The sequence below is a fragment of the Antedon mediterranea genome, chromosome 3, assembly GCF_964355755.1.
Source record: "Antedon mediterranea chromosome 3, ecAntMedi1.1, whole genome shotgun sequence".
Taxonomy (NCBI): domain Eukaryota; kingdom Metazoa; phylum Echinodermata; class Crinoidea; order Comatulida; family Antedonidae; genus Antedon; species Antedon mediterranea.
In genome coordinates, this window is record NC_092672.1 from 1,464,712 (window position 1) to 1,488,553 (window position 23,842).

At 35.8% G+C, this 23,842-nt stretch overlaps 1 protein-coding gene across 2 annotated transcripts in view; it reads right to left on the reverse strand.

Moving 5' to 3' along the window:
- Positions 1-4,747: 4,747 nt before the first annotated feature.
- The window catches only part of LOC140044449 (chordin-like), a 50,288-nt gene continuing 31,193 nt past the window's right edge, over positions 4,748-23,842 (reverse strand). The window contains exons 5-22 of one of the 2 annotated variants that reach the window (XR_011844458.1): positions 23,584-23,695; positions 22,257-22,347; positions 20,757-20,898; positions 20,121-20,362; positions 14,686-14,833; positions 14,488-14,597; positions 13,755-13,868; positions 13,294-13,450; positions 11,952-12,178; positions 10,998-11,111; positions 10,174-10,353; positions 9,944-10,046; positions 8,843-8,893; positions 8,455-8,558; positions 8,039-8,204; positions 7,618-7,715; positions 5,418-7,365; positions 4,748-5,319 (exon numbers count right to left, since the gene is read on the reverse strand). Coding sequence is in view for 1 of the 2 variants with exons in the window: in XM_072088962.1 (XP_071945063.1) it covers positions 7,183-7,365; positions 7,618-7,715; positions 8,039-8,204; positions 8,455-8,558; positions 8,843-8,893; positions 9,944-10,046; positions 10,174-10,353; positions 10,998-11,111; positions 11,952-12,178; positions 13,294-13,450; positions 13,755-13,868; positions 14,488-14,597; positions 14,686-14,833; positions 20,121-20,362; positions 20,757-20,898; positions 22,257-22,347; positions 23,584-23,695 (2,342 nt within the window). In the remaining variant the exon portion in view is untranslated. Of the gene's footprint in view, positions 7,366-7,617; positions 7,716-8,038; positions 8,205-8,454; positions 8,559-8,842; positions 8,894-9,943; positions 10,047-10,173; positions 10,354-10,997; positions 11,112-11,951; positions 12,179-13,293; positions 13,451-13,754; positions 13,869-14,487; positions 14,598-14,685; positions 14,834-20,120; positions 20,363-20,756; positions 20,899-22,256; positions 22,348-23,583; positions 23,696-23,842 lie in introns of both variants that reach the window. The other variant, XM_072088962.1, reaches the window with a different exon arrangement.

The window sequence follows — 23,842 nt, forward strand, 5'->3', positions numbered from 1 at the left end:
AACACCAATAACGCTTGGCGCATCGCAAACATTTTGATCAATCACGCGACGTGATGGATCATCCGAACTGTCGCTTGTATTGTGATTGGCTAAATCTCTCTCTCGTTGCGCCTACGCTCTCAGCCATCATGTCTGAGTTACGATAGTGCATCTAATGAACTTTACAGTTTCTTTTGTTCAAACATTAATATATAAATAATTCAAGTATAAAATGGCATCCGCAGAAACACCTGCTTTCAATTGGTATTTTGAAAGGTATGATATGCTCCTTTAATAAACAAAAAAAACTACTAGAACATTAACAAATAATCGATTTAAAGCTATCTAGGTTTGTAACTGCAGTTTTCTACTACTTTGCTTACTGTGCCTTATATGGAAATCAAAGATAAAAAAATGTGTTTTGATTAAAATTTATACAGTAACTTACAATATATGAATTTATAGAAATGAAATTCATGGTATGATAATGATATAATATATAATATTTTACCAGAATTAAGCTCTGTCTCTACACTATCAAACTTTACCTGACAACAAAATGTGATGTGCACATATATGAACATGGTTATGTCATCTCACTACCATGTTTGGGCACATCACACTTTTGTCAAACTAACAGTGTAGACAGAGCCTTACTTCATTTAGAAACAATTATGTGATCCTTTACCTGTTTAACAAGACCTGGAATCAGTCGCTCTTTGTCAACAGTTGGTAGCTTCTTAAGGAGTTGATGTCGGTTAATAAATGACCTCTTATCTTGTGTGTATTTTGAATGTAATCCCTCCATTGTATCATGGAATCTCTGTCGATCAACTCGAATAAATTCACAAATTTCCAATGTATACATAGTGGAAGGTGGTTCAAGATCTCGATGCTCTCCTTCGTGCGATACCAGACCTAAATACTCGCCGGGTCCGTGCGTATAAATTAGATTTCGTTCGTGAACATGCACGGATGCGTCAAGACTGATACGATCGTAAGTCACTTCCACTCGTCCGGTGACGATGTAAAAACATGATAAACAGTCTTCCCGATCCAGTTTATCAATATACTGACGCGCTTGATGCGTTTCATAAGTGACAACATAACTAAGACATTCTTTCACATATTGCAGATTGTGATGTATCAGGCTTAGTACCTCAACCAAATAACTCATATGACGTAATTCATGATCATTTAATCGTCTGCAAGCATTCAATTCCATACATTCACGATTTCGCGCCAAAATTTTACGCGCCTCACGCGTAATAATTATACCATTTGATTTAGCTATGAACAGGCGTTTGTTGAAAACTGGCGGGAAATCTGTTGAGCTTTGTCGTTGATTCTCTTTCGCCCGTTCCTCTCTAGTTTCTCGTAAAAAGCGAAATCTCTGATGAGCCTTTTCAACAACTGTTGACATGGACATCGTGTCAGGCTATCTGGACCATTAACAAACAAACTGAATGACCTTAATATCTTAAGTACACATAATGCAATGGGTTATTAATTTCTACAGTTCTTTATAATTGGATTTGAGAACCAGAGATGAGATTAGGTTAAAGCAAATCATCGCACAATATGAAAATCAATTATGGAATCCGTAGTATAAACACAGTTGGTTAGCGAATGATCTAAATTCGCATTTCTTTTTTGTTTGCTCTGAAAAATATATATATAATATTTTATGGTAATAAATCAATATTAGTTTAAATTAACAATTTACTCAGATTTGCAATATTGAATCAAGTTATCTATGTACGTATTTGAATACTAGATTAAATAATATTGGCTTTAATTATATTTTTAATTAGCAAATTGTATGATATTATATAGGAAAATCTCCTTAATGTTAGGCCTACTATTTTCAACTCAATTTCAAATGAGTTCGCATAATCCATTAGACCTAATTTAATCATTCAACTTTCATTCATTCAATTTATTCACATACATAATACTATACAGTATACAATATAATATACAGTACAATAGGTGAAAAGGAGCCAAAAAATATCTTTCGCTAATCGAAGTTTAAAATCGAAAATTGAGAAACCCGTATCCTTTCATTGATGATTAAGCCTAGGCCTACCGTTAATGTGACAGTCTAATAAAGTATAATTAGCGGTCAAGTTGAGTATACTTACCAACCAAACTAGCCTGTCCGATTCTTAATACTGGATAACTGGTAGGCCTCCGTTGTTGAGACGAATCACATCATGATTACGTTACAAGAACACATTCACTCTTTGTATCAACTGAAGCCACTCAAACCACTCAGCTCGCCATTCATTTCATGTTTAACCAATACAAGTGGTTTATGAAATCACGTGGTATAAATATCTAGATCAGTATTGAAAAGACTTACGTAATCTTAGGAAACATGCTTCAAAAAAATAAAATAATAAGAATGATTATGCCTCTATTGTAGGTACAGTATCAGTAATACAAGGTAAGCATTTACAGTTTACAAGGATATTATTATATTATATTGGACTAAACACATTTGTTGTAAAAGCAAAAATTGAAACCACAATTAATAAATACTAATCTGGTATAAAAATGGGGAAAATAGTTTCAGCACGAACTGATTGCGTTTGCAGTCTCAATTGTCGAGATAAGGAAAGGGACTCAAATACATCATCAAAATGTTATAATGAGACTCTAACTAAAATTACCTGCACAGACGCAATTAGATTTACTCTACAGCTCACTATGGTCGGTAAACACTAACTTGAGCACGCGACTGCAGCCATGTGTGTCCTTGTTTACTACTTGCGCGGCCCGCTTGCTAAGTGGGATCCAATTGTCATGTTCCATCTATTAGGTTCCTGCAATTTTCTGCAAATTATTGATATCATAAGTAACTAATCTGCTATTATACAAAAAAGTCAAATCAAATTATTTGGTATATCCAATTGACAAAATTTAGTTTTGAAAAGAAGTGATTTTTGTATAATTTTAGTTTTTAATATATACCGGTTGGAGTGAACCTTGCTGGCAAAACCTGCTTCGCAAGAACACTCGTGGTCCATGTGTCCTTAATATAATAGAATGGAATAAAAAAAGTATCGACTATAGTGTAGGCGTAAACACAACAAGAAGAGTACAGATATATCTGCAATATAAGTTACATAATGATGTGTGTTATAAATGGTCGTACTTGATGTTCGTGGTCGATATGAGAAGGTGCTTAATACGATCAGAACGTATTGTTATTTAATGCGATAATTTCCCGGTAATATTGAAATCAGCTGCTTGGATAAAATTATAAAAAAAGGAATTTATATTGGCGAGAAACAACACGGCTGTATTGGTACAGCTGTCCTGTTTTTATTAGGGATCCATACTTCATAAAGACCCTATTCATTGCGCTCACTTTTTGTTGTTAATTGCAAGGCGGAAAATGTAAAAAGGTAATTAACTCAATGTTTTGTTACTAACTTTAACCATTTGTTTTGGTACCCCTTTGGTAAAGTCCCTACAACTTAGCGCTCTAACTTATGTTTGTTAAACTATGATTAGTTTAGTTCCCTAACTAGCTGCTTGTTGCTGAACTCTGCTTTCACCACTTTGCTATAGTCCGTACAACTTAGTTGCTTAACTAGCTGCTTGTTGCTGAACTATGCTTTCACCACTTTGCTATGAGTCCGTACAAGTTAGTTCCTTACCTAGCTGCTTGTTGCTGAACTCCCCTTTTACCACTTTGCTACAGTCCGTACAACTTAGTTCCTTAACTAGCTGCTTGTTGCTGACCTCTGCTTTTGCCACATTGCTACAGTCCGTACCACTTGGTTCTTTAACTAGCTGCTAGTTGCTGAACTCTGCTTTCACCACTTTGCTACAGTCCGTACAACTTAGTTCCTTAACTAGCTGTTTGTTGCTGACCTCTGCTTTCGCCACATTGCTACAGTCCGTTCCACTTAGTTCCTTAACTAGCTGCTTGTTGCTGACCTCTGCTTTCGCCACATTGCTACAGTCCGTACCACTTAGTTCCTTAACTAGCTGCTTGTTGCTGACCTCTCCTTTCGCCACATTGCTACAGTCCGTACAACTTAGTTCCTTAACTAGCTGCTTGTTGCTGACCTCTGCTTTCGCCACATTGCTACAGTCCGTACAACTTAGTTCCTTAACTAGCTTCTAGTTGCTGAACTCTGCTTTCACCACTTTGCTACAATCCGTACAACTTAGTGGTTAAACTAGCTGCTTGTTGTTGAGCTCTGCTTTCACCTCTTTGCTACAGTCCGTATCACTTAGTTCCTTAACTAGCTGCTAGTTGCTGAACTCTCCTTCCACCACTTTGCTACAGTCCGTACAACTTAGTTCCTTAACTAGCTACTTGTTGCTGACCTCTGCTATCGCCACATTGCTACAGTCCGTACCACTTAGTTCCTTAACTAGCTGCTTGTTGCTGACCTCTGCTTTCATCACGTTTCTACAGTCCGTACAACTTAGTTCCTTAACTCGCTGCTTGTTGCTGAACTCTGCTTTCACCACTTAGCTACTGTCCGTACAACTTAGTTCCTTAACTCGCTGCTTGTTGCTGAACTCTGCTTTCACCACTTTGCTACAGTCCGTACAACTTAGTTCCTTAACTCGCTGCTTGTTGCTGAACTCTGCTTTCACCACTTTGCTACAGTCTCTGTACAACTTAGTTCCTTAACTAGCTGCTTGTTGCTGAACTCTGCTTTCACCACTTTGCTACAGTCCGTAACTTAGTTCCTTAACTAGCTGCTTGTTGCTGAACTCTCAAATACAAAGAAAAACAATGTTTTAGGTTTTATTGGTTGTTTTTATTGTTTTATTACGACAAAAACATTTTTTTTTCTTTTACAAAATGTCTTACAATTAGCAGCAAATAGTAATAGCATTAACAAAATACAACCTTTTCCCTCCTTTACTTTTGCCGCTTCCACCGTCTCACACAGACAATCTGTGACGTCAGTATCTCATTAGCATAATTATGTGATTTATTTGGCTTGATAACATATTTTAAAGCTAACAAACTCAAACGCTCGCTATATTAACGCTTAACAACAACATACAGGTTTCAATGCAAGTCGATATTGGTGGACAACAAATATATTCAATGCACATGTCGGCGCGCGGATGGTGGTAAATCTTGAATTATAATTATGTACCCTACGATGGAATTACTTAACTATAGGAATATATATTATATAATTTATATTTTATTTGGGAATGGTTAATAATCAAGATCGGTTAAAAGCCAACAAACACAAGATGCATAATTTTGTTTGTATTCAAGCAATATACAAATATATTAAAATAGCTATATTACACCAGAAAAACAAAGTCAACAGTTCTGTAAGGCCTGTTTTCCTGTCGACGTTATTCGACGCTATCGTTTTCAAACGATCGTCATTGAACTTTTAACGATTAACGACGATAGCGTCGACAGGAAAACAGGCTTAACATACGTGTCGGGAATACGAATTTATCATAAGAATGTTAAAATAATTATTTGCTAATACAATACTTTTGATAAGATACTTTCACTTGGTATGCAACATACGTTAAAATCTGATAGGCCTAATGTTCCAGTAGTATTCATAATGTCTATTTTGTGTATTTTACTTCTTAATTAATTTTCAATTCCAAACTACAGTACAAAACTATTTTTGGTTAAATGGATTTAGAACAATAACTTAAACAAACAAATGTATCAAGGAACGAATTATAAAATTTGTTCAAGAAGTAGAAGTTAAAAAATATACTATTGGTCACGTGATCCGTGTGTTCTCACCTGGTCACGTGAAAAATAGACGAATGGATTGCACTTTATATAAAAATTCTTCCCTTGGAAACAAATGACTACAACATCCCATCTATATATATAATAATCTACACAAGTAATTTTTAAAATGAGATACATATTTATAATAATAATATAACAATTCAAGAGTATTCTATATTTAAAAAGTAACACTTTTGCGTACCCCTTCGTACCCTTGTCCACACTACTGAACGTTGGCAATATTTACAATACTTTAAATAAGGACGGAATAGCAACATATATCAAGTAATATAAAATCAAGTTGTATACACAATCCGTCTCGTTAAAATAGGGAACATTTCGATTGCACACTACGCGCCACCTAGTAGAGGCAGGCAACAAATACAAGGCATGTAGAGCGCTTCTCGTTCCTTGATATCCTAAGTTAGCCCCCCCCTAATTGGAATACTTGATTTAGGCTTAAAAGTTATGAGTAATCCTACAGTGGCTTCCGATATTTTACAGTAATAAACTTCCCAAATTATCATAATAAACTTACATATCGGCAGTCTATGATTTGATATCAATGTTGATATTAATAGCTCAGTTTATTTAGGTTTATTTCTGATTTTCAATCGCAGTTGTCGATGCCTTCCTATTCTCTGTCTGCCTATATCCCACATCTGTGACGTTACATAATCTTTCTGTCCTGATTGGTTGATTTCTACTAGTATTTAAATTCCAGAACATTTTGTAAAGTAGCATTTTTCTTCATTCCTGCATAATTATTCTGATAAACCAGGTAAGTATGGATATCGACAATATGTAACTAATATACATAATATGCGCCTACTCCTATAATCTCAGCGTGTCGCGCGTAGAATGCAATCGAAAATTCCCTATAGGACTAATGGTTCTCTTACGTCATCATAATTACTGTTATTTTGTATATATTTGTAAAAAAAAAATTGAAACAATGATATATGTATTTGTTTGTATGACATGAAAGACCAAATAACATTTATCAAGCAAATAGATATAATATTGATAACCTAGATTGCTATACGGGTGAAACACTACTATGAACAATAGGGAGTTTTTACTATTCCAGTTACTGCACATCCACCCTTTGCGGTGGATATCTTATTTTTAAACATGCGCTCAGAGCAAAGCATTTTTTTTTGGGAAAGCAATTTTCATATAGATTGTACGATCACAGTCACAACTAATGTTATTAATTTATTTTTATAACCAATGAACGATGATGGCGTTATTTTGGAGAGTCAGACTATAAGCACTTAAAGCTTTTCGCGCTCATAAGCGCCGATCATGTGTCACCCCGGCAACTAGATACGCGTATAAGTTGTTTCTAGGCAACGCAATAAGTCGCTATATAGTTTAATCGCACGCACTTGGTCGGAATACGTATTTCCTCTTTAGGTTGCAGTTCAACCATTTATATATAATATTTATCTACTGGATCGTCGATTTTTTGAGCGTGTTTTTTTATTTGACGATGTCCGACTAGAGGGCGTCGTAGAAATGACTGGGTCCAGGCATACGTCACAGCATTCATTACTTGCTTTCTTCTTTTTCTTTTGACAGCCAATCAATGGCGCGCATTCAACTTTCCGACATTGTGGTTGGCCATTCTACAAAATCAAAATATTTTAATCGTATTATCTTGTGAACAAATTTGATTCAAGACATTCTATCCATTTAAAATGGAAATACATTTTGGCATTAATAAAACAATAAACCTACAAAGAACAAATTAGGCCTACATCGACTTGCAAAAAATCCAAATACTGATGTATTTGGTGACCTGTTGGTGTTTTCTAACGTGTACGTCACCTGAGTGACAAGTAATAAAATGGAACCGAAACTAAAACGACAGTTCTTACCTTACAGCGACATGTGACACATGGCATAACGCCTAATGAGTAAATATTCGGGTTCCATTCCTCGCCGTGTCTGTACAGCTTATCACCGAAATAACATCCTGAATTAGGAAAAATTTTAATAGTTAGTTGTTGTGTGAATGATAAATTATGTTTTTTGCAAACAATTAGATATTCAATAAAAAAAAAAGATCAGAGTAGGACTAGACTGAGTTTTAACAAAAGAAATATATCACATATGGCGTTTCATACGTATACGTACCGTAAACACATTAACGAAAAAACCCTTCAGTTTGCAAAGTTCACCACAAAAAAAAACAGATCTCAAACTGAAGGATCGATATTTTTTACAAAAGTTCATGTTCGTCTTTTCAGATTTCAGAACAAAATAAAAATAGAATTGTGCAAAAGACAATGTACATACCTCGTACAACCTCATCGGCGAGTATAAGGGCTGACGTAGTGAGGTGTGGTTCTGGTGTTGTTGTAGATGGACAGACTTGACAACAGTCGTCTGGATCCAGTCTAATCGGCCGCTCACATTCAAGAGGAGGACACTTCATACGAGTACAGTTTACAGATAAATCCGGCTAGAAAATAAACAATAATCAATAATGCTAACATTCATGTATATAGAGGAGAGGGTAACTGTATTATATTGGCCAATCAAATAAAGGTGCGTTGCGCGTACGGCGTTGCGTTGCGCGTACGGCGTTGCGTTGCGCGTACGACGTTTCGTTGCGCGTATGAGGTTTCGTTGCGCGTATGACGTTTCGTTGCGCGTACGACATTATGTTGTATTTAAGTGGGGAACCATAAATTATTATGTGTCTATCTTACCTCACACGTGCAGAATGCACAGACAACGTATCCAAATGGCGGTAAATATGGATGCCAAGTGCTACCAACTGAGTGAAACTTTTGGTCGCCTTCGAAATAGCAAGCTAAATTAAAAATAAAACATTATTTTAACAATTAGATTAATATTGGTGACGTAATTGAGGTCAACGGGTAACTCCTTATTGTTGTTAGTAAATCGTTCGTGCATTGGCAAAATCCGGGTTTGTTGGAGACTGACGATCTTCTGGTTAGCAAAAATGGCGTTTACAGTGCTTTTCACAATTAAACAGAATTTCAACAATGAAAATAAAAAAGAACTTTAAAAAAGCACATGCTAATAGATAGTTGAGTAGAATATTATTAAGAATGAATCAGAAAACATGCTTACAATTGTCAGCGTTGTTATCAGCTAATTTACCGGGTGACTGAGTTGAGCTATCTGCAAAGAAATGACAGATTATAAGAGAAGAATACATGCATTAATAATGGATGATAGTAGGCTTACGGCGAGCTGGGGTATCTCTCCCTGTCGTCCCAGCATTAATAATGAATGATAGTAGGCTGCCTACAGCGAGCTGGGTATCTCTCCCTGTCAGGCTGTCCCAGCATTAATAATGGATGATAGTAGGCCTACAGCGAGCTGGGTTTCTCTCCCTGTCCCAGCATTAATACTGGATGATAGTAGGCCTACAGCGAGCTGGGTATCCCTCCCTGTCCCAGCAACCTTCACCCCGACTAAAGGGTCTTTCACACCCGATTCAGGCATGGTTCCAGTCCGGCGCCGAAAAATCAATTAATGTTTCGTTTTTACGACGGCTACTTACACCAATCGATATGCGCGTAGCCGCGTGAAAACGAAACATTGACGTTCGATTGGTTTGCCAACCAACCGTCCCGGATCACAGGTGTGAAAGACCCTTAACTCCTTAAAAGAGGTAAGTAATACTGTAAATTTAACAAAACCGCAGAATAACTTTATTACTGGTATTAGAGATATAGAAGAAAAGGTAGTAGTACAGCAAGTGTCTGCTGCAAAACCTGTATTAATGTGATGATGCATTTAGATTAATTAATGACAGTAACCATTTGATTACGAGCGTAACGCACATTAACATTCAATTATGTCTTCTTTATGTTTATCCTGAATGTGGAACCGTAGAAATTCGGAATTTAGGCAAGTATAAGCAGCGTAACAAATGATAAAAGGTACGAAATTAAACAAGCTAAATTTCACTGTAGAGTTACTGAATCTGACGCAAAGCGTGGTTCCCACAGAGACACAACGCAAGCGAGTTGACCAATGATAAGCCATTGTTCAAATAATCCATCGTTTGTGATTGGTCAAATCACTTACGTTGCGTTACGTCCTTGGGTTGCGTCAATAATGGGAACCAAACTTTAGAAAGGTATCCGAACACGGCAGTGTAGAAGTTTATGTGGTAGCTTTCGATCAAGTTGAATGAATGAAAAATAAATTAAAAAAACCAACCTTTTTCTGGCGGACACACAGGGCAGCACTCGCCAGGCCATGTTTCTGGTGATTGACAGGTCGGTATTGGGCAGACGACACGGTCGCAGATTACTGTGCGCTTCTAAATATTTTGTAAATACAAATATTATATTTAACAAATCGAATTTTTGACACAAAGAACACTAGAGAAAAATTGGAAAACCGAATATTAAAAATTAAACAAATATTAGAAATAAATATTTACTAACCCGACATGTGCATGTCGTGCATGTGCGATCATAATCAGGCGACCAGAGTGAATTATCTGCCCGCCATTTTTCCTCGAATAGACACGAGTCCGGGTCTGTCTCAGGACTAACGCCAATAACACCATGTGATAGATCAATTCTATTGCTTGGATTTCCATTACAAGTATTTGGCAGCAGAATCTAGAAAAGAAAGTTGGCGTTAGTGGAGCTGTGAGTTGGTTGTTAACGTGCTTGCCGTACAGTCGATCAAAAGGGATACGTGCTCACTACTGTTTTAACTCTACTCCCTAGGTCGCAAATACAGAGTAATATTGGGTTCCCACTAGAGACGAAACGTAACGTAAATCACAATCGATGGATTATTCGAACTCTCGATAGTCATTGGTCAACATGCTTGCGTTGCGCTTACGTCCTTGCGTTGCGTCCAAGTGGGAACCAAGCTTTAGCCAAACATAAGCATGATATAGTTTATTAATCCTGCAAGTTACTTTTCTATGTGTATGAACACAAGCTTAGCTTATAATGATTATGCAAATATTATGCAAATATTATGCAAATATTTTTTTATTTCATACTCATCCAACAGCGAGTAACCCGCCAATTACAGGATGGATAAACTATTTAAAATTTCACAAGACAAACATATACACAAGATGCTCTACATAAACAAAGACTTATTATTAAGTCTTTGGGAGTGGAGTTGTAAATTGTCATGAGAAAAAAACCCTGACATATGACAGGACTTGAACCCAGGACCCTTAGATTGGTAGCCAAGCATCATAACCACCAAGCCACAGCTCCACTCCATATATAGTGCAATGTACCTGTCCTCGAATTTCTCCATTGCGATGCTGCTTAGTTGTTATCAATAAATAAGCAGTTCCTTCGTTCATATCCAGCAGAAAGTCTTCACTGATATCGTTAGCTGTCCCGGCAGCCTAAAACAATTAATGTAAAACAAATAATGACTATTATTAACAGGATCTATTAGGCACATCAATCTGCCACATATTGATATCAATTTTATTTGTTTGTTTTTGGAAAAATGAATCGCATGGCTGTATGAACTGGTAAACTTTAGTTAGCAAACTCAACCGTTCGAGTTTCTCAAGAAAAGTTTTCCAAAGTTCGCGTAGAGTAGACCAGTTGACAAACTTCAGCAAACTGAAGAAAACACTAGCAAACCTTTGTTCGCAAACTCGATCGAGCAAACTCGATCGAGCAAACTCGATCGAGCAAACTCCGAATTTTCCAAAATTTGCTGCAGAAAACAAGTAGAAGTCTACACTAGCACACTTTAGTTTGAAACTTTGGCAACATTTCTAGTGTAAACTAGGTTTCAATTTTCACCAACACGTTATACATAGGGCAATAACTGGAAAAAGAATTTAGTAGAGTATCGTATATAGTTATTATAATAATCAAAAGTTCCTTGCGTCAGAAGCTGTGACTCATACAAACACATTCTATGAGTAAGTGAGCAAGGGGGGGGGGGGGGGAGTCCCGACAGATGTAATGCCACAGATGTTCAATTTCTTCTAATTTATTTAAATGTTTCGATTGTTTTATAACATTATCTGGACATTTGATATTAATACTATTGATTTTTTGTCCTTGGAAAAATATTAATCATATAAACGATTTTTTATTTCAAAATATGATTTAGCTTGATAGAAAAAGAGGTACATTTTAATCGCTTCGTTTTGGAACATATGAAGTGGTATCATTTTTCCTTCACTTCAAAGTTACGTTACGTTAAGCTACGTTGCGTTACTTACCATGCCATCTTGGAAAGCGCTCAGTATTTTATATACGGGTTCGTCATTTTCGTCATAGATCAATAGCTTTACGTAAGCATGGTTACCGTCATTACCAGTGTTCAGACCTACAGTGGTGACTTCATAGTGAAGATTACATTCCCTATCGATTGAAAGCCACGCCTGTCCCGCCGCTCCCGTCACTTGCGGTGGGTCGAGATTTCGTCCCGATAGCGGGATCGGTAGACCTAAAAAAAGTTGTATTAAAAATATTATACATATACTTGTTGTTTTATATAATGTTTAAACCCAATAAATAGCGTCAAGAATCCATAATGCTCTGTCCACACTATCAAACTAGTTTGATAAAAAAAAATGTGATGTACCCAAATATGGTAGTACATTTTTACATAAAGTTTGATAGTGTAGACAGAGCTTTAGACGCGTCAAACTTCTAGGCATACCCTTTGTAACGCAAGATGAATGGACGTTTCCATACAACAGGATTCATTTACAAATAAAACAAGTGATAAAAGATACAGTATTCTTTTTTTTAAACAGGGGTTGAAGTTTATGGTGAATATTACCAAAAGTGGTGGTCTTTAAATGGAGGTGTGAATTAATTGAATAACTGGTCTTTCATACCTGGGGCGGATTGCTATAAGCGGTCTATAGCCGGTCTTAGCGCTTAGCCGGCTATAATTCGTGACGTAGCAAGTAGTCTTACATTATAGACCATTGCTATACCGCGGTCTAACCTGTAAACGGTCTTTAAAATTAAAGCCTACTCGAAGGAGTCTTAAAACAGTCTTAAACCTCTCTTTTTGTTGCTTTTACGTATTATTTATCGTCAAAGACAACCAATAGAACGAGTTTTAAGTGTTAAATCAAATAATAACGGTGATTTTATTCTTATATAGCCCTAGAATAGATTTTCTTGCGTAGAAATGTACGTACTGTTATGATTGTGAATTGAACAAGCGTGACGAACATTACCTTATTTGGTATTCTACGCGCAAAGTACGCCCTCAATTTGTTACTTTACGCGGTCTTATCTAAGACTGTTTTATAGCAATGGTCTAACAGGGGTGGCTTTAGTAAGACCGTCTATCAGATAAAGCCGGCTTTAATCGGGGAGTTAAGACCATTAGTTAAGACTGTTTTATAGCAATCCGCCCCTGTTCCGGTCCGGCGAATCGAATGCCAATGTTTCGTTTTCACGACGCTCCACGCGGCTAAGCGCCAATCGATATGTGCGTAACCGCGTAAAAACGAAACATTGACGTTCGATTTGATTTGTCGGCGCCGGACCGGAACCGTGCCGGAACAGGTGTGAAAGACCCTTTAGACGTGTAATATTTACCAGCGTGACGTGTAATATGTCCATGGTAAGGTAGAGCGGTAATGCGGCCACGTAGTTCGGACTTCTCGTACGCTTCCGTTGCAACATTAATGAATAGACTGTTCTTGAGAAGAAGTTGGATCTCTTTGGCGTTTGGCTTGCTATATGTTCCTATAGCCTAGAATATGCAAATGAGATGAACATGAATATCATTAGTTGGTACGTCGAATCCACTAGGAGCACATGCGTATTCGGCTCCACACTAATTGTTGTGATGCGTAAAATCAAAATAAAGAATGTTCGTATCTCGCGAAGAGATATGAGATTTCTATCTTTTGGTAGATATGACATAGATTTAACACATTAACAGTGAGAAAGAAACAATGAAACAAACTAGATCATACGGAGATGAACATCATTACGTCATTATGGCTGCGCTTACAGGTTATTGTTAGTCAATGAAAATATTATCTTGAACTTACAATGCCATTTTCATAACCTCCAAACAGATCAGCGATAACTTTTCGACCATTTCGTCGAACCTTTCCTTCCAAAGTTAGCCCTATGACGTCCGTTTGTAATCCAGTAACTTGAACCTGTTGTAGGGAACATAATGAATAGAATTCAAAATATGAAGAAATGTCAGGCTTTAGTAATACCGATTTTTCTTCTATTATTGAGTCGCTATAAACCTATTATGTATCACATTATACTGTTATAATTTAAAATCATTACCTATCATCCTAAAACTCTGCCAACACTATCAAACTAGTTTGACAAAAAAAGTGTGCCCAAATATGGCAGTGATATGACATCATCATGTCCACATATGGGCACATCACATTTTTTTGTCACATAAAGTTTGATAGTGTAGACAAGGCTTAATGTACAATAAGTTCATAACTGACTGTATTTGTGCACAGACAATTAAAACCTAGTCTGAATAAACAAAGTGACTCTGTAAAAGCTAAGCTTTTCATTTGACAGGATGTTAGACAATAGGTCTTTTGTTATCTAAACTTTGACCCTTGGCTTGTGCTACTTAGTTGTTGTTTTACAGTATATGTTATTCATTGGACTTGATAATGACCCCATGATGGAGTCGAAACGTCGTTCTCTTTTAAGCGTTATTTTTATATTATGCAATTAACAATAATCATTATAAATTGCGCCCCGTATATTCCAAATTGCGCCCCGTATATAAGGATAACTTACTCGGTAGTTGATGTTGCCTTCGTTGTCTATGTGCAACACAGCTGAACCGCTAGCCCCAGTTACCTTTGGTCGATCAATCGCTTCGCCACCAGAAAGAACACATTGCAGAGCTGCAAAGAATAATATACCAACATCAAATGTTTGACCACATGATGTTGATTCATGTGTTGATTGAAAGAAAGAACTAGGCCTACTTACTGTCACATGAGGGTCGAGGTGTTATTTGGCCATTGAGTTCTGGAAATACGCCATCTTCGTCGCGTATTCTAATATTCAAATTACCGCGTGCCAGCCACTTCTGGTGCTGATTGGATACGCCGTCCCACACACCAACGATCTCAACACCCTGTCGAAAAAAGTGAACATCATATTAAATATTGCATTCTTGTTATATTATATAATAATTTTAAATAACTATATAATTTTCTTTCCTTTTTTTTACAAGATAGTAAAAGAGACCCGTTAGAAGACCGAAGAAACTATGGACAAAAATGATACAGGATGACTAAACTGGTCCACGACAGGAATAATTGATAGAGCGCGCTATGTGTAAAGCCCTGTCTACAATATCAAACTGTATGTGACAAAAAAGTGTGATGTACCCAAATATGGTTGTGATATGCTTAAAGGGGGATTCTGGGTTTAAAATTGCTTTTAAATATCGTTTATTTATTAAATAAAAAATATTATAACAATATAGACATGTCAGAATGAAGAAGTAATAACGAGAAATTAAAAAAATTAAATTTCATATACATTTTAGGGTAAATTCATGGAAAGTCTGTTTTTCAGCAGCTTAGGGAAGCTCATTAATATTCATGAGATATTCACAAAATCACGTCATCAGTGGATTCCAAACTCGCGACGTCAAGCTTGTACGTTGTGTTCTCTCTCCTCTGTCAAACGACGACCACCCGATCATTGTGAAATACATTTTTTGTAGATTTGCTAAGAAGCTAGGCCTAAAGTGTAATAATAACAGTAGTAGCATATATTTATTTGACATTTAATGAAATACAAAATTTAGTACAGATTACGGAGTCATAAATTATACTATTTTTATACCTCGAATTAATAGTACAGATCGTATATCGGCTTCACGTACTAGGCTAGGCCTAGACTAAATCATTTTATTCATGCCGGGGTGAGAGCCATTTCTGACTAGGGATTCCATGCCACGATGGCCATCATTCATGGGCCTCTAGCCTATTACTAAACGATTGGCCCATAAATAACAAAACTCAGTGGATTCCAAACCCATTCTATCAACCAAACTCCTAAACAATCTAAACCTAAAACGTTCTACAAAAATCGGCTGTAAATATTGAGGCAAAACAAGGTCCGATCGCCATCCGCACGTATGGTCTAATAAGTAGGCCTAGTTTACTCTCCAAAAAATCGTATACTGCATCAAGTAAGTAGACCGGTAGTAGGAAGGAGGCCTAGCCTAGCCGATCCGGCCCAGTTAAAAATTGAGCTAGCTAGTGTAGTAGACCCTATGCGAATTGATACTACCAGGCCTTTTACTATAGGCTACACTTGTTAAAATTAGCAATACTGTACTTATGTTTACAAATATTCCAACTCTCTCATTCGAGCTATATTATCTATACCATTCCGGTAGGTTGAGTCGACCTTCAATCAAATACTGTACATCGTTCATGTTGTGATATAGACGGGGTATACTCGACCCGACCAGTTTGGTATTGTATACTGTATCTGCTTATCACGTGACGATGCCAGGCATGGGCAGAGAGAGCACGTGTATCGTCATCTCGCTCTCCTCGCTCAGCAGGAATGTATACGTTACGCTTCATTGATTTTGAAGGCTTTCCCTAAGTCAGTGCGAAAATCGGCAAACGTAAAGTGCAAACTTATCTAATTTTTCACTGTTTTGATGGATTTTCATAGAAAATTGATTTTATAAATGGGAAGACCGACTAAAATTACATCAGATAAGTATAATTTTACAAAAGTAATTGATATGGTTATTGATAACGAGTCGTCGGAAGATTGACCATTTCACGAATTTCGTATTCTGTAACCACAGTGTGATTTTGCCGTAGCTGCACTTGTAATCTGGCCTCATTTCACAGCCTTCGTTCTGCTTCACTGGGCGCTTATATAAATTGAAACTTTTACCGTTCAAGAGACAAACAAATATATTTTACATTTTTTACTATTCATTTTAAACCCGGAACCCCCCTTTAAATATGGTATAGTTATATGACATCATCATGTCCATATATTGTTTTGTCACATAAAGTTTAATAGCGTAGACAGAGCTTAACGATGATGAAGCGTATTGTTGGTAATATAGTAATAGTAAATAAATATTATACGCTGCCATACGACATGAATTTCAATTTTAAATTACGCACACACACACAACGTCACGAGTGATTGAACCAATCACAATTCACAAGTGTTGGTGGTGGTTAGTATTTGTTTAGTAATGTACTTTTAAATAATATGAGTTGAAAGTGACATTTTGGTTGGTTTATAACGATAAAAGCAAACATTTAATTTAAATGTGAGATTGTCCAATGCCAAATGTATGAATCATTGTTACGATGATTTATAATGTTTAATGTGACATATATTTCGTTGGTGGTGGTAATAACTCAGCGTTAACTGCATTCCACAGTGTACCATTAAACTGTCTACTATTTTTTTGTATTGTAGCAATAATAATAATAACCTCACACTTTATTACAAAATCAGATAAATCTTATTTATTTCCTTTATGTTTTGTTGAAACATGAAGGAAATAAATAAGATTCCATCCATGTTTGAAACAGACGTCTGAAACAAATGCTTTTTGTTTTATTTATTTATCTATCTTATTACACCTTATTTATAGAGGGTGCCCCTAAACAGCGTATGCTGACAATCAAGGGGCCGGCACTCTTGATTAATGATGAGTTCTGTGTGTGACAGTGGCCGATGTACTAGTACACCGGGGTAACCCCATACTGATCGTATCAAAAGATGTATTAGTACACCGGGGTAACCCCCTACTCGTCTCGAAAGATGTACTATTACACCGGGGTAACCTCTTCTCGTCTCTAAAGATGTACTAGTACGGGGTAACCCCTACTCGTCTCGAAAGATGTACTATTACACCGGGGTAACCTCTTCTCGTCTCTAAAGATGTACTAGTACGGGGTAACCCCTACTCGTATCAAAAGATGTACTAGTACACCGGGGTAAGTTCTTCTAAGATGTACTAAGTCCTTCTAAGATGTACTAAGTCCTTCTAAGATGTACTAAGTCCTTCTAAGATGTACTAAGTTCTTCTAAGATGTACTAAGTTCTTCTAAGATGTACTAAGTTCTTCTAAGATGTACTAAGTTCTTTTAAGATGTACTAAGTTCTTTTAAGATGTACTAAGTTCTTTTAAGATGTACTAAGTTCTTTTAAGATGTACTAAGTTCTTCTAAGATGTACTAGGTTTTTCTAAGATGTACTAAGTTCTTCTAAGATGTACTAGGTTCTTCTAAGATGTACTAAGTTCTTCTAAGATGTACTAGGTTCTTCTAAGATGTACTAGGTTCTTCTAAGATGTACTAGGTTCTTCTAAGATGTACTAAGTTCTTCTAAGATGTACTAAGTTCTTTTAAGATGTACTAAGTTCTTTTAAGATGTACTAAGTTCTTTTAAGATGTACTAGGTTCTTCTAAGATGTACTAAGTTCTTCTAAGATGTACTAAGTTCTTCTAAGATGTACTAAGTTCTTCTAAGATGTACTAAGTTCTTCTAAGATGTACTAAGTTCTTCTAAGATGTACTAAGTTCTTCTAAGATGTACTAAGTTCTTCTAAGATGTACTAAGTTCTTCTAAGATGTACTAGGTTCTTCTAAGATGTACTAAGTTCTTCTAAGATGTACTAGGTTCTTCTAAGATGTACTAGGTTCTTCTAAGATGTACTAGGTTCTTCTAAGATGTACTAAGTTCTTCTAAGATGTACTAAGTTCTTTTAAGATGTACTAAGTTCTTTTAAGATGTACTAAGTTCTTTTAAGATGTACTAAGTTCTTCTAAGATGTACTAAGTTCTTCTAAGATGTACTAAGTTCTTCTAAGATGTACTAGGTTTTTCTAAGATGTACTAAGTTCTTCTAAGATGTACTAAGTTCTTCTAAGATGTACTAAGTTCTTCTAAGATGTACTAGGTTCTTCTAAGATGTACTAAGTTCTTCTAAGATGTACTAAGTTCTTCTAAGATGTACTAAGTTCTTCTAAGGTGTACTAAGTTCCTCTAAGATGTACTAAGTTCTTCTAAGATGTACTCAGTTCTTCTAAGATGTACTAAGTTCTTTTTCTTCGCAATTTGAAGATATTTACTTTGCAATTAGATTTCTACAAATTAGAGCATCGTAGGAAGTCGTGAATAATTGTAACCATTATTTGAGGCGAGTTACAGAAATTATAAAATAAGTATGTTCCCTTGAAAAATAAGTAAAATTCCTTCCTTAATGCAGGGTAAACTAGGGATTAGTAGTGACTTACTGATTAAATGCGATTTATGATGGATTATCAAATTTTCTCGTATAAACTATAAGTAACGGATTAAAGTGCAGGTTTAGTAATATTTAATATTTTCTCACCCATTTCCGTCATATTATTTTATTTAAAAACACATTTTTTTTAAACGTAGGTCTAATTCGATTCTGTATTCGATTTCATGAATTAAAATATTATTATATAGGCTACGTATATATGCATATTAAAAATACAATTCAAAAGATTAGCATGATTGCATATATTCGCATACAAAATTATAAATTTCACAAGTCTGTAGTTATTGTCTTTTTTATGTTAGTCCACCAGTCGGTTTCGATTTTTGTCTGAATACGAGATCATACGTATGAAACGCTATATGTGCCAAAATAATTATCTTTTTACTAATTTTTTTACTAAAACAAAATTAGAGAAATTACATATATTTCTATTGTGTCCTACTTTCAAAGTTGAAAAAAAAAGAATTATTTTTTAAAAAATCCCAGAAGAGTGAATAAAAAAAATCAAAGGAATGTAACACGTACCCATAACATAGAATCAAGTACTTAAGGACACCATAAAGTTCTTGTTTGCTTAAATTCTTTTGGATTTTCAAGTCTGGAATTAAATAACTTAGCAATCTTATTGGGCACAAGTTTCACTGCCGCCATTGTTTATTTTTTATCCGTTATAAGTGAATTAGTCTGGAACATCACGTGCACTGGTAATGAGGCATAATACACTACATGTAAGAATGTCTAGAACATGTTTTAATAAAATATGACGTCACATTCTGGGACGAATTATTTAAAGTTTGGTTCCCACTAGGTCGCGAGGATGAAATTACTTGTGTTGCGCTATTTATTTTATTTATTTAAAATAAATAGCGCTATTCATACTATATGGCTAAATTACCGTACTGAACACATATGTAAATATTATCAAGGACACTGAGCACGCTTAGCCAAGATAGGAACTCGTAACAGTCCTTTGATCTTATGTTTGGCTCAAATACCAACTGTACTGTAATATTCTCTGCGGCGCGCGGTGTCTGTATAAGGAGCGTGCCACAGATAAACCTTTTGATCTCCTGTTGTTAGATTGCCTTGGTTATCAATTGATTGTAACTTACGTTCATTCCAACAGTGGTTTTCAATTCTTTCACTACGTCATTCCGTTTACGCAGTTCAACGATGACGGTGGTTGGCAGGACATGACCAGAGTTTTCAAGAAGTCCGTCCATCAAAACCGCAAAGTTTATTGTCCGGCCATCGTGTGCCGCATTCAGCATCATTATTCCACCATAACCCATCGGGGATGCCACCGCTATCCCCTTCCGTGTACGTTTGGTGCTCATAAGTGAACTAAAAGTTTCTAATACCAAAACAATGTTAGAGACGTTTTAATCATGACAAGTCTCCTATATCTACATTTAAGAGATACTTTCAATCTATATAAGGTACTACCGTAGGTGTTGTATAATAAGCATATCTGAGCTGCTACTTTTTGCTTAAGTCATTTAAGAAATGATAAAGTAAAAATCTTAAGCTTATCAAACAAGTTCTTTTTATATCGGAATTGTCATCTTAAGCTTTGTCTACACTATTAAACTAGTGTGATATACCTAATATGGTAGTGATATGCCCAAATAAATATGGTAGTGGTATGACATCATCATGTCCATATATGGGCACATCACATTTTTTTTTTGTCAGATAAATTTTAATGTAGACAGAGCTTTAAGGTGAATACGCGTTTCTATGCCTACCATCATTCAGCGCACGATGGCCGAGAATTCTTCCTCGTACCAACCCATTCTCGTTTGATTTGGTTACCAACGTTACAAATAATGATTTGCTGTGAAGGTATTTTTGGTATATTCCTGATATTCTTCGCCAAACACCACAAACCTAAAAAAAGATGTTTACATAATAATTTAGTGATTTCAAAGATAAAGATAATCGAGTGACAGTAGTACGTGGTTCTAAATTTAATGAGAATGGGGCGACTCCACATAAAGGCCAATTTTACACAGACGAGCGGTAACGGTAATAAAAATATAGAATCTATGTTATTCCTTATTATATGACCATTTACACACAGCGTGGAGCGGACGGGAGGTTTCCGCCCATGATAGATAGGCCTACAGATTTAACGTTAGATAAGCTACGCGGTTTTCGCGCACCGTTACCACTCGTCTTTGTAAATTGGAGTTGAGAATTGCAGGTTTCGATATATTTGATCATTTTCAAGAATCAATAGATTTTCTGGTATTAAGAACAAAATAATAGAAACATAGGACAAATTCCTTAAGAAAATTTACTTTACACAATCAATATGTAATCATTTTAGATTTAGATCTAGATTTAGACTTTTAGACAATTTTTACTCCATGGTGGTAAAGTAGTAACCCTTCATAAAGGGGTCAGCACTAAGATAAACCTGAAACTATCATTGGCCTTGGTAACTCATAATACCGTAACATAATATTAAAATATCGTTATTATTTGGCAACGAAAACATATCATAGACAATAAATTAAACAACTACTAACAGATTTATTTTGTAGATAAATATAGGCCTCCAGTGACACATCGTGGTTCAGAATAAACAGTATAAATACAAGAATTATGGTTTTAACATTTGGCTTATCAAAACGTGATATTACGGTAGGCTATAAGCCTATTGGCTCTCCTCAGTAGAACTTTCACATACCATAAGTTCTGGTTCGCTATTTTGGTGGCTCTCTCGTGAGGACCTACAAAATTAGTCTAGGTTCTAGACCGAAATCAGTAAAAAGATAAATATGTTGGCACATATAGCGTTTCATACGTACAATACATGAGCTCCCATTCAGACATAAATCGAAACGGACTAATATAAAAAAAAACAATAATTACAGACTTGGGGCAATTCTAACCTTACAGGCCTTATCTTTATTTCTACTTTCTTATAAATTATATTTTTGTACTGTCGAAATGAATATAATAAATAAAGAGTACCGATAAATTGTAAATTAATTTTGTACGTAACTTCACAAGTAAAAGTTGAAAAATCATCGAAAAAATTTGTTTAAGATGTATTATCACGCAAAAAAAGAAAAATGAAAATTAATAAAATCAGATTTTGAATAAGTAATGTTGTAGTGTAAAGTTGACCTCTTCCGCAAAAAAAAAAAAAAAAAATCAGGGGGACAATACATCTTTAATTATTGAACGCTGTGACGTAGTATGACGTAGATCTTGTTATTTAACATTATCATACATACCTTGTTATCGAGGTTGCTCCCATGCAGGTCGTGCTCGAACACCGTGTCGTTTAGGGCGTTGGTGAAGCGGATTAATACAGGCCTTTGCATTCTAACAAGAAAATATATTCTAGTTAAAATAAGCAGCTTATGGATGGGGAAAAATAACACTATAAGTCTGAGGTTACTTCATTCTTCCTGTTAAACAATGAATGACAGAGAAAAGGAAATTGTTTGTTTGTTTGTTTTATCTTTATACTGGGTGACCTCTTCAGTCAAAGACTGATCTCCCAGATGGCCCAGTTGGTGATCAGTGGCTGTGATGTACTAATACATCGGGGTAACCCCTTACTCGTCTCGAAAGACGGTCTACGGTTTATAGTCCTTATCCGAGAAGACTCGTTCTACCACCAGAACCATGGAGTGAGTGAGCCTCGAACCCCTGCCGATGTTATGGCTATGTGATTACGGTTCCACTGTTTTAACCGCTCGGCCACTCACTCGCTGATGGCGTGACAGAAGCAATTAACTATTAGCATAAACCCAAAAATAGAAGTTATATGCCCAAATATGGTTGTGATATGAGTGCGCTATAGCAATTATTCAACTTTCGTCATGATCTACACTATCAAACTAATTTTATTTATCACTATTAGTTATTACGTGTGCAATTTCTATGTTTCTAAGTTGTAGTAACAGAATCTAAAGCTCTGTCTACACTATCAAACAAAAAAAGTATGATGTGCTCAAATATGGTAGTGATATGCCCAAATATGGTAGTGATATGACATCATCATTTCCATTGGGAACATCGCATTTGTCACATAAAGTTTGATAGTGAGACAGAGCTTTAAAAAGGAAAAACGCCATCTTGAAAATGATGCTTTAATCTGTTTTTATGTTTAAAAAATCGTTTTGAATTTAAGCCTATTTAATCCGCATGCTTTATGCACTTCAGTTAAATGTGGAAAAATCGCAGCATAAAATTCACATTAATTAGAATACATTATTTCCAATGGTCACCTTCGGTTGAACTTAAGCAGCAGATGTAGATAATTATATAGATTTGAATTAAGTTTCAATTTGTATCAGTTATTAGCGTCCATTAGGCAGAGGATCTCAGATTATTGTGACGTCACTAAGATCCGCATTCAAACTCTACATGCAGCATACGACGGAAGCAGCACAATCCGTGCGTCGGATACGGTTAGTTGAATATCGACACGAACGGATTATTTCATTAGATAAAATTGAAAACAAAGGGTTGGTTTCCGGTGCAAGTCGAGAGAAGCAGTCGTCAAATCGACTACTTTCACAAAATACTTAATTTGCATAAAATGTTACCTACTTCGCGTAGTTGATTGTGAATCTCAGCGTATCGTCTAATAGGGTGAATGTTGCCCTGGCAACCGAATTTGTCCTAACTGCTATCGATGTTCCTGTTAACAATGCAACAAAATCTAAAAACAGAAAATAATAATAAAAAAATAAAAAAGTTTGCAAATAACAGAATAAAGAAAATTGTTGGCATAGGGTGGTGGATCTTCAATTTTACAATTCTCGAAGTCTCTTCTCTCGAATTTGTTTTGCAAAATCAAAGCTAATAA